The following is a 16,655-nucleotide window of genomic DNA, read 5'->3' on the forward strand; positions in this document are numbered from 1 at the left end:
CTACACGAAAATGCTTCAATTCTCAGTCCAAGCACACACCAAGTGGGCCCGGAATTGAATTTTTATGTCATTTACTCATTTTTGTAAACCCTAGCTACTAGTTCTCTATAAGTAGGACCTTTTGCTATTGTATTTATATCTTTGGATCACTTGAATCTTTTGATCAATTTAGATCTTAGGATCATCTTTGGACGTCTAGTTCTTAGATTATGGGAGGCTAGCCATTCGGCCATGCCTAGACCTTGTTCTTATGTATTTTCAACGGTGGAGTTTCTACACATCATAGATTAAGGTGTGGAGCTCTGCTGTACCTCGAGTATTAATGCAATTACTATTGTTCTTCTATTCAATTCAGCTTATTCTTGTTCTAAGATATTCATTCGCACCCAAGAACATGATGAATGTGATGATTATGTGACGCTCATCATCATTCTCACTTATGAACGCGTGCCTGACAACCACTCCCGTTCTACAAGCAAACAAGGCTTGAATGTTTATCTCTTGGATTCCTTAATCGGAATCTTCGTGGTATAAGCTAGAATTGATGGTGGCATTCAAGAAAATCCGGAAGGTCTAAACCTTGTCTGTGGTATTCTGAGTAGGATTCAAGGATTGAATGACTGTGACGAGTTTCAAACTCGCGATTGTGGGGCGTTTGTGACAGGCGCAAAAGAATCATTAGATTCTATTCCGACATGATCGAGAACCGACAGCTGAATAGCCGTGCTGTAACAGAGCGCGTTGAACATTTTCACTGAGAGGATGGGAGGTAGCCACTGACAACAGTGAAACCCTACATACAGCTTCCCATGGAAAGGAGTAAGAAGGATTGGATAAAGACAGTAGGAAAGCAGAGAGACGGAAGGGACAAAGCATCTCATTACGCTTATCTGAAATTCTCACCAATGAATTGCATAAGTATCTCTATCTTTATTTTATGCTTTATTCATAAATCATACATAACCATTTGAATCTGTCTGACTGAGATTTACAAGATGACCATAGCTTGCTTTATACCAACAATCTCCGTGGGATCGACCCTTACTCGCGTAAGGTTTATTACTTGGACGACCCAGTGCACTTGCTGGTTAGTTATGCGAAGTTGTGATAAAGAGTTGAAACTGCAATTGAGCGTACCATGTTGATGGCGCCATTGATGATCACAATTTCGTGCACCAAGTTTTTGGCGCCGTTGCCGGGGATTGTTTGAGTTTGGACAACTGACGGTTCATCTTGTTGCTTAGATTAGGTATTTTTCAGAATTTTTAAGAATGAATTCTAGTGTTTCAAGGTGATGTTCTTATCATCACCAAAGCTGATTGATCTTCATCAATTTAGCTCTTGAATGCAATGTCCTGCTGAAGCTTGGCTAGCCATGTCTAATTCCTTTAGACTAAAGCTTTAGACTAACATTGCATGATTCCTGGAATTCTTATTAAAAGTTTTGATCCTCTTTATCTTCTTTTTCCACATAATTTTTGAAAAAACCAAAAAAATTAAAAATCATAAAAACAAAAAATATTTCCTGTTTGAGTCTAGTGTCTCATTTTAAGTTTGGTGTCAATTGCATGTTTCTGTTCTTCTTGCATTCATGTGTCTTCAGTGATCTTCAAGTTGTTCTTGATGATTTACTTACTCTGATCTTGAAATTCTCTTGTTTTGTGTGTTTTGTTGTTTCTCATATGCATTCTTAACTTGTTAGTGTCAGTAGTATACAAACTTCTAAGTTTGGTGTCTTGCATGCATTGTTTACTTGATTTTAGTTGCATTTTGATTATTCCTCATTATTAACAATCCAAAAAAATTTTTAATTTGTGTCTTTTCAAGTCAATAATACAGAAAATTGAAGATTCAGAAGATACAGCAGAGGAATTACACAGAAAAAGCTGGGCGTTCAAAACGCCCAGTGAGAAAGGAAAACTGGCGTTTAAACGCCAGTCAAGACACCTGGCTGGGCGTTTAACGCCCAAAAGGGTAGCATTTTGGGCGTTAAATGCCAGAATGTATACCATTCTGGGCGTTTAACACCAGGATGGCACAAGAGGGAAGGTTTTATTTTTAATTCAAAAATTTTTTTCAAGTTTTCATAATTTTTCAAAATCAAATCTTTTTCAAATCATATCTTTTCAATCATATATTTTCAAAATCAATTTCTTTCCACTTTTCAAAAATACTTGCTAACAATTAATGATTTGATTCAACATTTCAAGTATGTTGCCTTTTCTGTTGAGAAAGGTTTAATGTTTGAATCATATCTTTTCTTGTTAGCCAAGTCATTGATTTTAAAAATCAAATCTTTTTAAATTGTTTTTCCAAATCATATCTTCTCAATCATATCTTTTTAAAACTATATCTTTTCAATCATATCTTCTTAATCACATCTTTTTCAAAAATAGCTTTCAATCATATCTTTTTGATTTCTAATTTCAAAATCTTTTTCAAAAATCACTTTACTTCTTTCCCACTCTTAGTTTTCGAAAATCATCAATCAATTTTCAAAATTCTTTTTCAAAATCTTTTAACTTATTTTCGAAAATTCTTCCCTTCTTCTCACATCCTAATTCTTCTACCTCATCCTTCTATTCCTCTGACACCTCAAGGAATCTCTATACTGTGACATAGAGGATTCCATATTTTCTTGTTCTCTTCTCTTTCATATGAGCAGGAGCAAAGACAAAAGCATCCTTGTTGAGGTTGACCCTGAACTTGAAAGGACCCTGAAGCGAAAGCTAAGAGAAGCTAAAGCACAACTCTCTATAGAGGACCTAATAGAAATCTTCAAAGAGGAAGACATGGCATCCGAAAACAACAACAATGCCAACAATGCAAGGAAGGTGCTGGGTGACTTTACTGCACCTACTCCCGACTTCTATGGGAGAAGCATCTCTATCCCTGCCATTGGAGCAAACAACTTTGAGCTTAAGCCTTAATTAGTTTCTCTAATGCAACAGAAATGCAAGTTCCATGGACTTCCATTGGAAGATCCTCATCAGTTTTTATCTGAGTTCTTGCAAATCTGTGACACTGTCAAGACTAATGGGGTTGACCCTGAGGTCTACAGACTTATGCTATTCCCTTTTGCTGTAAGAGACAGAGCTAAGATATAGTTGGACTCACAACCTAAAGAAAGCCTGAACTCTTGGAAAAAGCTAGTCAATGCCTTCTTGGCAAAGTTCTTTCCACCTTAAAAATTGAGTAAGCTTAGAGTGGAAGTCCAAACCTTCAAACAGAAGGAAGGTGAATCCCTCTATGAAGCTTGGGAAAGATACAAACAATTGATCAGAAAGTGTCCTTCTGACATGCTTTCTGAGTGGAGCATCATAGGTATCTTCTATGATGGTCTGTCTGAACTGTCCAAGATGTCATTGGATAGCTCTGCTGGAGGATCTCTTCATCTGAAGAAGATGCCTGCAGAAGCTCAAGAACTGATTGAAATGGTTGCAAATAACCAATTCATGTACACTTCTGAAAGGAATCCTGTGAACAATGGGACGAATCAGAAGAAAGGAGTTCTTGAGATTGATACTCTGAATGCCATATTGGCTCAGAACAAAATATTGACTCAGCAAGTCAATATGATTTCTCAAAGTCTGTCTGGAATGTAAGCTGCACCAGGCAGTACTAAGGAAGCTTCATCTGAAGAAGAAGCTTATAATCCTGAGAACCCTTCAATGGAAGAGGTGAATTACATGGGAGAACCCTATGAAAACACCTATAATCCTTCATGGAGAAATCATCCAAATCTCTCATGGAAGGATCAACAGAGACCTCAACAAGGTTTCAACAACAATAATGGTGGAAGAAACAGGTTTAGCAATGGCAAGCCTTTTCCATCATCTTCTCAGCAACAGACAGAAAATTCTAAGCAGAGCCACTCTGACTTAGCAACTATGGTCTCTGATCTAATCAAAACCACTCAAAGTTTCATGACTGAAACAAGGTCTTCCATTAGAAACTTGGAGGCACAAGTGGGTCAGTTGAGTAAGAAAGTTATTGAACTCCCTCCTAGTACTCTTCCAAGCAATACAGAAGAGAATCCAAAAGGAGAGTGCAAGGCCATCAACATGGCCGAATTTGGAGAGGAGACAGAGGCAGTGAACGCCACTGAGGAAGACCTCAGTGGACGTCCACTGGCCTCCAATGAGCTCCCTAATGAGGAACCATGGGAATCTGAGGCTCACACTGAGACCATAGAGATTCCATCGGATTTACTTCTGCCATTCATGAGCTCTGATGAGTATCCTTCCTCTGAAGAAGATGAAGATGTCACTGAAGAGCAAGTTGCTAAGTACCTTGGAGCAATCATGAAGCTAAATGACAAGTTATTTAGTAATGAGACTTAGGAGGATGAACCCCCTTTGCTCACTAAAGAGCTGGATGACTTGTCTAGGCAGAAATTACCTCAAAAGAGACAAGACCCTGGAAAGTTCTCAATACCTTGTACAATAGGCACCATGACCTTCAAGAAGGCTCTGTGTGACCTAGGGTCAAGCATAAACCTCATGCCTCTCTCTGTAATGGAGAAGCTAGGGATCTTTGAGGTACAAGCTGCAAGAATCTCACTAGAGATGGCAGACAATTCAAGAAAACAAGCTTATGGACTTGTAGAGGATGTTCTGGTAAAAGTTGAAGACCATTACATCCCTGCTGATTTCATTGTCCTAGAGACTGGGAAGTGCATGGATGAATCCATCATCCTTGGCAGACCCTTCCTAGCCACAGCAAAGGCTGTGATTGATGTTGACAGAGGAGAAATGATCATTCAAGTGAATGAAGAACCCATTGTGTTTAAAGCTCAAGGATATCCCTCTGTAACCATGGAGAGGAAGCATGAAGAGCTTCTCTCAAAACAGAGTCAAACAGAGCCCCCACAGTCAAACTATAAGTTTGGTGTTGGGAGGCCACAACCAAATTCTAAGTTTGGTGTTGAACCCCCACATTCAAACTCTAAGTTTGGTGTTGGGAGGTTCCAAAATTGCTCTGAGTATATGTGAGGCTCCATGAGAGCCCACTGTCAAGCTACTGACATTAAAGAAGCGCTTGTTGGGAGGCAACCCAATGTTATATTTATCTATTTTCCTTTTTTTATGTTTTCTACAGGTTGATGATCATGGGAAGTCACAAAATCAATTGAAAAAGCAAAAACAGAATGAAGAACAGAAAGAAAAATAGCACACCCTGGAGGATAACTTGCTGGCGTTTAAACGCCAGTAAGGGCAGCAAATGGGCGTTTAACGCCCAGTCTGGCACCATTCTGGGCGTTTAACGCCAGAAAGGGGCACCAGACTGGTGTTAAACGCCAGGAAAGGGCAAGGAGCTGGCGTTAAACGCCAGAAATGGGCACCAGCCCGGTGTTTAACGCCAGAATTAGCATAAAGAGCATTTTTGCTCGCCACTTGGTGTAGGGATGAATTTTTCTTGACACCTCAGGATCTGTGGACCCCACAGGATCCCCACCTACCCCACCACTCTCTCTCTTCTTCACCCATTCACCAATCACCTCAATACCTCTTCCCCAAAAACCCCTCACCTATCAAATCCCACTATTCTCTTCACCACTCACATCCATCCTTCATAAAATCCCACCTACCTCACCATTCAAATTCAAACCACTTTCCCTCCCAAACTCACCCATTATGGCCGAACCATACACCCCCTTTCCATTCCTATATAAACCCATCTTCACTCCTTCATTTTCACATAACCTAAACACTACTTCTCCCCTTTGGCCGAACCACAAAGCCTCCTCCATCTCCTTTATTTCTTCTTCTTCTACTCTCTTCTTTCTTCTTTTGCTTGAGGACGAGCAAACCTTCTAAGTTTGGTGTGGTAAAAGCATTGCTTTTTGTTTTTCCATAACCATTTATGGCATCTAAGGCCGGAGAAACCTCTAGAAAGAGGAAAGGGAAGGCAAAAGCTTCCTCCTCCGAGTCATGGGAGATGGAGAGATTCATCTCAAGGGTGCATCAAGACCACTTCTATAAAGTTGTGGCCATGAAGAAGGTGATCCCCGAGGTCCCTTTCAAACTCAAAAAGAGTGAATATCCGGAGATCCGACATGAGATCCGAAGAAGAGGTTGGGAAGTTCTTACCAACCTCATTCAACAAGTCAGAATCTTAATGGTTCAAGAGTTCTATGCCAATGCATGGATCACCAAGAACCATGATCAAAGTGTGAACCCGAACCCAAAGAATTGGCTTACAATGGTTCGGGGGAAATGCTTAGATTTTAGTCCGGAAAATGTAAGGTTGGCATTCAACTTGCCCATGATGCAAGGAGATGAACACCCTTACACTAGAAGGGTCAACTTTGATCAAAGGTTGGACCAAGTCCTCATAGACATTTGTGAAAAGGCCACTCAATGGAAGAGAGATTCAAGAGGAAAGTCGGTTCAACTGAGAAGGCATGACCTCAAGCCCGTGGCTAGAGGATGGTTGAAGTTTATCCAACGCTCAATCATTCCCACTAGCAACCGGTCCGAAGTTACTATAGACCGGGCTATCATGATTCATAGCATCATGATTGGAGAGGAAGTAAAAGTTCATGAGGTTATATCCCAAGAACTTTATAAAGTGGCAGACAAGTCCTCTACCTTGGCAAGACAAGCCCATCACTAAGAAGAGGATGGAGCAAACAAGAGATCCCACTCACCATGAAATCCCTGAGATACCTCAAGGGATGCACTTTCCTCCGTAAAACTATTGGGAGCAAATCAACACCTCCCTAGGAGAATTGAGTTCCAACATGGGACAACTAAGGGTGGAGCATCAAGAACATTCCATCCTCCTCCATGAAATTAGAGAAGATCAAAGAATCATGAGAGAAGAGCAACAAAGGCAAGGAAGAGACATTGAGGAGCTCAAGCACTCCATAAGATCTTCAAGAGGAAGAACAAGCCGCCATCACTAAGGTGGACCCGTTCTTTAACTTCCTTGTTCCTTATTTTCCTGTTTTTCGAAAATTATGCTTATGTTTATCTATGTTTGTGTCTTATGATCATTAGTGTCTTAGTGTCTATGCCTTAAAGTTATGAATGTCCTATGAATCCATCACCTTTCTTAAATGAAAAATGTTCTTAATTGAAAAAGAGAAGAATTGCATGAATTCTGAATTTTATAACAGATTAATTATTTTGATGTGGTGGCAATACTTTGACTTCTGAATGTATGCTTGAACAGTGCATATGTCTTTTGAATTTGTTGTTCATGAATGTTGGCTCTTGAAAGAATGATGAAAAAGGAGACATGTTACTGAGGATCTGAAAAATCATAAAAATGATTCTTGAAGCAAGAAAAAGCATTGAATTAAAAAAAACGAAAAAAGGGGAAAAGAAAAAGAAAAAAAATTAAGCTGTGATCCAAGGTAAAAAGAGTGTGGTTAAGAACCCTGGACACCTCTAATTGGGGACTCTAGCAAAGCTGAGTCACAATCTGAAAAGGTTCACCCAGTTATGTGTCTGTGGCATGTATGTATCCGGTGGTAATACTGGAAGACAGAGTGCTTTGGGCCACGGCCAAGACTCATAAAGAAGCTATGTTCAAGGATCATCATACTTAACTAGGAGAATCAATAACACTATCTGGATTCTGAGTTCCTAGAGAAGCCAATCATTCTGAATTTCAAAGGATAAAGTGAGATGCCAAAACTGTTCAGAGGCAAAAAGCTAAAGCCCCGCTCATCTAATTAATACTGATCTTCATAGATGTTTTTGGAGTTCATTACATATTCTCTTCTTTTTATCTTATTTGATTTTCAGTTTCTTGGGGACAAGCAACAATTTAAGTTTGGTGTTGTGATGAGCGGATAATTTATACGCTTTTTTGCATTGTTTTTAGTATGTTTTTAGTATGTTTTAGTTAGTTTTTATTATATTTTTATTAGTTTTTAGTTAAAATTCACTTTTCTGGACTTTACTATGAGTTTGTGTGTTTTTCTGTGATTTCAGGTATTTTCTGGCTGAAATTGAGGGACTTGAGCAAAAATCTGATTCAGAGACTGAAAAGGACTGCATATGCTGTTGGATTCTGACCTCCTTGCACTCAAAGTGGATTTTCTAGAGCTACAAAAGCTCAATTGGCGCGCTCTCAACTGCGTTGGAAAGTAGACATCCTGGGCTTTCCAACAATGTATAATAGTTCATACTTTACCCGAGATTTGATGGCCTAAACAGGCGTTCCAAGTCAGCTCAAGAATTCTAGCGTAAAATGCCGGAACTGGCACAAGAGCTGGCGTTTAACTCCAAGAAGAGTCTCTACACGAAAATGCTTCAATGCTCAGCCCAAGCACACACCAAGTGGGCCCGGAAGTGGATTTTTATGTCATTTACTCATTTCTGTAAACCCTAACTACTAGTTCTCTATAAGTAGGACCTTTTGCTATTGTATTTATATCTTTGGATCACTTGAATCTTTTGATCAATTTAGATCTTAGGATCATCTTTGGATGTCTAGTTCTTAGATTATGGGAGGCTGGCCATTCGGCCATGCCTAGACCTTGTTCTTATGTATTTTCAACGGTGGAGTTTCTACACACCATAGATTAAGGTGTGGAGCTCTGCTGTACCTCGAGTATTAATGCAATTACTATTGTTCTTCTATTCAATTCAGCTTATTCTTGTTCTAAGATATTCATTCTCACCCAAGAACATGATGAATGTGATGATTATGTGACGCTCATCATCATTCTCACTTATGAACGCGTGCCTGACAACCACTCCCGTTCTACAAGCAAACAAGGCTTGAATGTTTATCTCTTGGATTCATTAATCGGAATCTTCGTGGTATAAGCTAGAATTGATGGCGGCATTCAAGAAAATCCAGAAGGTCTAAACCTTGTCTGTAGTATTCTGAGTAGGATTCAAGGATTGAATGACTGTGACGAGCTTCAAACTCGCAATTGTGGGGCGTTAGTGACAGACGCAAAAGAATCACTGGATTCTATTCCGACATAATCGAGAACCGACAGCTGAATAGCCGTGCTGTGACAGAGCGCGTTGAACATTTTCACTGAGAGGATGGGAGGTAGCCACTGACAACTGTGAAACCCTACATACAGCTTGCCATGGAAAGGAGTAAGAATGATTGGATGAAGACAGTAGGAAAGCAGAGAGACGGAAGGGACAAAGCATCTCCATACGCTTATCTAAAATTCTCACCAATGAATTGCATAAGTATCTCTATCTTTATTTTATGCTTTATTCATAAATCATACATAACCATTTGAATCTGCCTGACTGAGATTTACAAGATGACCATAGCTTGCTTCATACCAACAATCTCCGTGGGATCGACCCTTACTCGCATAAGGTTTATTACTTGGACGACCCAGTGCACTTGCTGGTTAGTTGTGCGAAGTTGTGATAAAGAGTTGAGATTGCAATTGAGCGTACCATGTTGATGGCGCCATTGATGATCACAATTTCGTGCACCAGCTACAAATAGGGACCACATTCTGATTTCACTGGACCAAACTCTGGAAGTACAGCTTGTGTGGCTATCATTCGAGGAAACAAACTTGTTGTCGCCAATGCTGGTGATTTTAGATATGTATTATCAAGGAAGGGCTAGGTACTTCCACCTCATTTTGTGGTTTTTTAATTGTCTCGAATTTACTAGGCATATGCACTATAGGGTATTGGAATATGGTTGATGAGAGTTTTGGTGGTAAAGATTGCTAATTCAGAGTTCACCTTTTGTATTCTGATATAGATATTTTAGTATGGATAAGCTTGCACTTATATAATGTAGCATATTTTATTTTCTTTTGCTTTGAAGGGTTTGTGATTGAGGTTGAACCGGCATAGCTTGCTACTTAGCATGATCTATATTCTTGATTTTTTAATGAAGTAGTATTTTCCTGGCAGGTTGGGCTTCTCGAGCATATTTTTCTAGCAATGGATCCATTGCAATTGAAATTTCACTCAAGATGGCCTTCCTTAAATTTTCCGTTGATCATGTGGACTTGTTTATAATGACCTTGAGGACACCACTGATGAGAGATCTTCTACTGAGCTGATGATAGGTATCTTCTGTCTTTTAATTAATCTATTGTAGTTTTTGCATAATTATATTGAGTTGATGGTTCATTGCTCTCTGATGGTTGCTCTCTTATTATGTTCAATTTCTGGTTCTCTTTCTTCTTCCCTTTTCACTTCATTTATTTGTTTTTCATTCACATATTGTGAATGCTTTGCTATTTGATATAACAACGTTCAATGAGTTTTAGTTCTCTTAATTGAATTGTTTCAAATTCTCAAGCACTCTAGGTATTTGATGAAATGCTTATTTATTTTTCTTCTCACTAAATGCAATAATTGATGTTAATTTAAGAATAGATTATTAATTTGTGAGAGAGGACCAAACTATGGGTGAGGATGATGACAATGATTCCTCAAATACGGTGGTTCTACCTTTTTAGATTTTGAAATTAGCATATTTTTAGGGATTTTTATGAACTTGGGATTTTAACTTATGTAGCTTAGTAACTAAGTTTAATAACCATGTTGCTTCAAGGAACAAATATCTGATTGAATTAGCAGTTGTTGAATTTTCTATTCAGCACTTGAAGTTATTGATTAATAATGAATTTGTTAACAGGTGGTTTTTGTTGCAATTGAAGAAAGCATAAGTGTAAGTGTAGCAGTAGTCCTAGGACAATTTTGTCGGTACGGCAGAGATTTGGTCATATAAAGAAGTTGTAGAAGTTGCTGGTGTAAGAATCCCATTTTTCTTATCATCTTTAAGTATTCTTTTTAAGTTGTTTCTTTTTTAAAATACTTTTTCTCTTTTTATGATTTTGTAAAAAACAATGCTGTTTGAAGTGAACTTGAATATGAAGAACTTCATTTTTGATGTAGGATTTGATCCTTAATTAGCCACTTATGAATTCAGCATCATTGACGCCATTTACATTTGCTTTGTATGTGTTGGCAACTATATCTCAACATTTAATTGATTAAGTATTTTTATTTACAAAGGAAAAATGGCTCTTGAAAAGTTTTTGCAATTAGAATGTACACCCTTTTTAAATAATGCCACTTATAATTAGTCAGGCTTTTTTTAAAGCAGATGTATGAAATTGTGGCAGTTCAAACCTGTCGCATTTTTTTAAAAAAAACCTCATAGATTTGCGACGGTTTTAAAACTGCCGCAATTTTTTTAAAAAATCCACTGACCAAATAGCGGAGGTTTTGAGACCGCCACAAAATCAGTTATTTGATTTGCGGCAGTTGTGCCAGCGGTTCCTTAGAGCCGCCGCAAAATCAAATCTCCACCCCCTAACTTGCAACGCTTGTCAAACCGCTGCCGCAAATCCCTATAAAAACCGCCACTATTTGGCGTGTCTCATGTGGCAAGTCGGGACATATCAGGAGATATTGTAGGTTCTTGAAAAGAGAACAATCAAGGAGAAGAAACAAAGACAAAGGTAAACATAGTGATAAAAAAATTGCTGCTATTGTTTATGAAGATATTCTTATCACATATGATGAAAATTATGTGAATCTTGTTCGTCATGATTCCACTTAGATTATAGACTCTGGTGCTTCATGTCATGTCACTCCGAGGCATAAATTTTTCACTTTCTATACTGCTGAAAATTTTGGCAACATCAAATTGGGAGATAAAGGAGTGTGTGATATCATTGGTATGGTGATATGTGACTTGAAACCAATATGAGATACAAGTTATAGTTGAAGAATGTTAGGCATGCGCCAGATATGCAGTTCAATCTTATTTCAGTGAAGGCATTGAATCAAGAGGGGTATTGTACTTCCTTTGGTAGTGGAAAATACAAGATTACCAAAGGGGCTCTCATTATTACTAAAGAAGACAATAGTCTCACTACTCTTTATCGGTTGCAAGCAAAGTTGTGCAAAAAATAGGTGAATATAGCTGATGATCCCTCTTCTGATTTGTGGCATATACATCTTGGTCACTTGAGTGAGAAAGGACTAAGCGTCTTAGCTAAGAAGCACTCACTTTCTGTGAAGGTACAACTTTAAATACTTGTACTCATTGTTTTGTTGAAAAGCATGTTAGAGTATCATTTCATAGTTCTGGACCTAATAGGAGATCACATGTTCTAGATTTAGTTCACACTGATGTTTGCACTATGGATGCTAAGACACTAGGCGGTGCATCATATTTTGTTACTTTTATTGATGATTATTCTCAAAAAGTGTGGACTTTTATTTTGAAATCTAAAGACCAGGAGCTTGATATCTTCAAACACTTTCATACAAGTGTTGAAAGAGAAATAGAAAGGAAATTGAAATGTGTTCGAACAGATAATGGTGGTGAATATAGGGGTCTATTTGTAGAATATTATAAAGAACATGGGATCAAACTTGAGAAGATGTTTCCTAAGACTCCTCAACTTAATGTAGTTGTAGAGAGAATGAATCACACCATCAATGATAGAGTTAGGTGTATGCTCTCTCATGCAAAGTTGCCTAAATCTTTTTAGGGTGAAGCGATGAGGACTGTAGTAGATCTGATCAATGTTTCTCCTTCAGTTTCACTAAATAGTGATGTTCCAGAGAAAGTTTGGAGAGGGAAAGATGTCTCCTATAGTCACTTGCGAGTGTTCAACTGTAAGGTTGTTCACATTCCAAGAGATGAAAGGTTCAAACTTGATGAAAAGTCAAAGCAGTGTATCTTTATGGGTTATAGTCACGAAGACTTAGGTTATAGATTATGAGATCTGGTGAGCAAGAAAATAATTAAAAGTCGAGATGTGATTTTTCTTGAGACCAAGCTATTGAAGACCTTGAGAAGACAGATAAGCCAACAATAACTGTTAGATGTTTCATCCACTTGAGAAGATTTTTCTGCTGATGATGAACTTGGTCCTTTCACTAGACCTCCTATTAATGGGGGAGATGCGCAAGTTGATAATGCTGGTGATGATTTGGATGATGAACCTACACCTCAACTTGAGGTGCCAGATGTAGAAGTTAAAGTTCCACCTGAACCACCAATTGAGCCTGAATTGAGAAGATCTACTAGAGAGTGTCATCCCTCTCAGAAATACTCTCCTCATGAGTATGTGATAAACATTGAGACTCGGGAGCCAGAGAGCTACCAGAAAGCTATGTCTGATGAGTATAAGAAAGATTGGTTGAAGGCCATGCAAGAAGAAATGAAATCCTTGCATGAGAATCATACGTTTGAATTGGTGATGCTACCAAAGGGTAAGAGAGCATTCAAGAATAAATAGGTGTTTAAATTGAAAGCGGATGAAAATGTCTCACGGCCAAGGTACAAAGCTCGATTGGTTGTGAAAGGTTTTGAGCAAAAGAAAGGTATTGATTTTGAGGAGATTTTCTCTCCAGTTGTGAAGACGTCCTCTATTCGAGTTGTGCTTGGATTGGCAACTAGCTTGAATTTAGAGGTTGAACAGTTTGATGTAAAGACTGCATTCCTTCACGGTGATATAAATAAAGAAGTTTATATGGAGCAATTAGAGGGTTTCGAGGTTAAATGAAATGAGCATCTTGTATGCAAGTTGAAGAAGAGCTTATATGTGCTAAAACAAGCACCAAGGCAATAGTGCACGAAGCTTGATTCCTTCATAGAAGGTCATGGGTATAGTAAGACTTCTTCTAATAATTGTGTGTATGTTAAGAAATTCTCTGATAGTGATTTTATAATTCTCTTGCTTTATGTTGATGACATGTTGATTGTTGGTCATGACACTGAGAAGATTGAAAGTCTTAAGAAAGACTTGAATAGATACTTTGCTATGAAGGATTTGGATCTTGCAAAGAAAATTCTTGGCATGATTATCACTCATGATAGGAAGAATGGGAAACTGTGGTTGTCGCAGCAGAAGTATATTGAGAAGTTTTAGAGAGGTTTAGCATGAATAATTCCAAACCTGTTAGTACTCCACTTGTTAGTTATTTCAAGCTGAGCTCGCGGCAATGTCTTCAAGTAAGAAAGAGAAAGCAGAAATGAAGAATATTTCATATGCATCTGCAGTTAGAAATTTGATGTATGCTATAGTTTGTACCAGGTCAGATATTGCTCATGCCGTTGGAGTTGTTAGTCGGTTTCTCTCTAATCCTGGCAAGAAACATTGGCAAGAAGTGAAGCGGATTCTCATATACCTTAATGGTACTTCCAGATTTTGTTTATACTTTGGGAGTGGCCAACTTGTGTTGGATGGTTGCAAAGATGCGGATACGGTTGGGGATCTTGATTCAAGAAAGTCTACTTCTAGTTATATGATGGCTTTTGCAAGGGGAGTTGTGTCGTAGCAATCTCGACTTCAGAAATGTATCGTTTTGTCCACTACAGAAGTAGAATACATTGCTGTTATTGAAGCTTCTAAGAAACTTTTGTGGATGAAAAAATTTCTACAATAGTTAGGCATCAATCAAAAGAAGTTTGTGTTATTTTGTGACAGTCAGAGTGCTATTCATTTCAGCAAAAATCTGACATTTCATTCCAAATCGAAGCACATAGAGATGAGGTATCATTGGATAGGTCAAGCACTTGAGATGAAGTCATATGCACTTGAGAAGATCCATACTGATGATAATGATTCAGATATGATGACTAAGAGTTTACCTGTATTGAAGTTTGATTCCTGCAAAGAGAAGGCGGGCTTGATAGAGCAGCCTATCTCTACTTGAGTTGGTGAGGGAAAGATTTGTTGGTGGGTTTCCAACTAAGTGGAGTCCACAAGTTAAAATAATAATAATAATAAATACAGAAAGAAGTGGCTAAAGTAGAGAGAGAGAGAGAGAGAGAAAGAGAGAGAGAGAGAGAGAGAGAGAGAGAGAGAGAGAGAGGGGTTTCTTTCAAGTTTTGAAAGAAAGCAAAGAAAGCAAAGGGCTTCGACGGGAAAAGAAGAAAAATTGAAAAAAAAAAGGCATGTCATTTTTTATCCGATTAAACCGGTAAACTCGTTCCATTTTTTATGAAATTTTAGTATGTTATTCCTGGTGTAGAGATGAACATTAGAATATAACTTACTAGTTGTATTGCCTTCTCTTTTGGCTAATTTGATATACCTACTTTTGTGGAGGATTTATGTTGATTCTATCGATTTTGATTATGTATTTTGTTGATTGTTGAGATGCCCCAGTGCCACTAAAAAGACTGATTGTGTACCCATTATTTTGATAATGAAAAATTTTACTGGACTAGGTCATGTGGATTTTTTGTCCCTCTTTTGAGAGTTTTCCTATAATAAAATTCTGGTGTTTAATTATTTAATTTCTGCAATTATATTTGTTGTTTGAAGTATCTTTGGAACAGATTATAAAAAAATTATTTTTTGGTACTTCTACTATTAAACACGTTTTTATTGAATCTCAATTTTTTCAACAGGTACGCATCACTTACAAAATGTTATTTTTTTTATTAAATAACAACGAAAACTAATTTTACCTAATTGTTATCAAATTTTTTGACGTAAAAATTAATATGTTTAACAAAATAAAAAGTTAAAGACGGATTAATAATTAAAATTTATTAAAAATTAAATTATTTAACAAAATATTTTAGAGACTAATTTTAAATATTACTCTAATTTTATTTAGAAGAGTGGAGACAATTGAAAAAGTAAAAAATAGTAATATTATATAATTAAATTATTTTAATAATTAAATTGATCCAATAACTTAAGAATTAATAATAAAATAAATAAATAAATAAATCTTTCACTTTTTATCATAAAAACAAATTAACTCTTGACAAAAAAAACAAAAAAGCGTTTTTAAATACTTAATGCACGAATATTTGTATTTTTACATCTATTTTTTTAAAGTAGTTATTAAAATCGAATCGGACTGATCGGTTCGACCGAAAAATTGATAAATCAAAATCTATATCGATCCGGTTCAAAGTTAGGACTGTTCAAGGCAGAAAATCGGAACGAACCGGTTGAATCCAGAACAAACCAGTCGAAACCGGTCAAATCCGATGAAAACCAGATCGAACCGATCCGCTTGGTTCAAATTGAAGGCGGAGCTACAATACATCTGGGTTCTTACTCCAAGGTTGCAAGATAGACAATCATACCACCAAGCTACATTACTTCTTACTAACATACATCCAAATTATAATACATATAGCAATTTTTTATTTTACTTATATTTAATTAATTTTAATTTTAAAGTTACTCATTTTTAAATCAATTTATTTTATTTAACTATAAATTTTATTTTATATATATATATATATATATATTAGAAAGATAAACAAAAAATTATTAATCATAATTTATTTTTTCTTTTCATGATTATATGATATCTATTAATATTATTTTTTCAATAAATACTTGTAATATATAATAATAGAGAAAGACTCACATGCAGTTGTCTTCATATGAAGTTGATAGTTAAAAATCATTAGATGATATTTAGTTAAACTTGTCAAATTATTTAACTGTATTTAAATATCAACTTCACATGAAAATTAACTGTATGTAAATTTTTACTTATAATAATATAATAATACAATAAATATAAATTAATCAATAAAGTATTAAAATTTAAAAATGATAATTATTTCTATAAAAACAAAAAAAGTACTTATAATAAAGAAAAATAATTAAATTTTATATAATTATTTAATTATACCGGGTTAATCAGTTCGATCAGTGATCCACCGATTGAACCAATAATCCAGTGACCCAGTATTTT

At 36.7% G+C, this 16,655-nt stretch overlaps 1 protein-coding gene and 1 non-coding gene across 2 annotated transcripts; one reads left to right on the forward strand and one right to left on the reverse strand.

Moving 5' to 3' along the window:
- Positions 1–3,197: 3,197 nt before the first annotated feature.
- LOC112699925 (small nucleolar RNA R71) lies at positions 3,198–3,305 on the reverse strand. Its single transcript, XR_003152856.1, has one exon. It is a non-coding gene; the product is annotated as a small nucleolar RNA R71 (small nucleolar RNA).
- Positions 3,306–13,925: 10,620 nt separating this feature from the next.
- LOC140173739 (secreted RxLR effector protein 161-like) lies at positions 13,926–14,261 on the forward strand. The gene has a single exon (XM_072198302.1). The coding sequence runs from the start codon at positions 13,926–13,928 to the stop codon at positions 14,259–14,261; it is 336 nt and encodes a 111-aa protein (XP_072054403.1).
- The last annotated feature ends 2,394 nt before the right edge of the window (positions 14,262–16,655 follow it).

The sequence above is a fragment of the Arachis hypogaea genome, chromosome 6 (assembly GCF_003086295.3).
Source record: "Arachis hypogaea cultivar Tifrunner chromosome 6, arahy.Tifrunner.gnm2.J5K5, whole genome shotgun sequence".
NCBI classification, from domain to species: Eukaryota; Viridiplantae; Streptophyta; class Magnoliopsida; order Fabales; family Fabaceae; genus Arachis; species Arachis hypogaea.

What these genes read in the sequence shown, in the direction of transcription:
- LOC140173739 (XM_072198302.1), top strand. Translation starts at nt 13,926, where the DNA reads ATGTCTTCAAGTAAGAAAGAGAAAGCAGAAATGAAGAATATTTCATAT.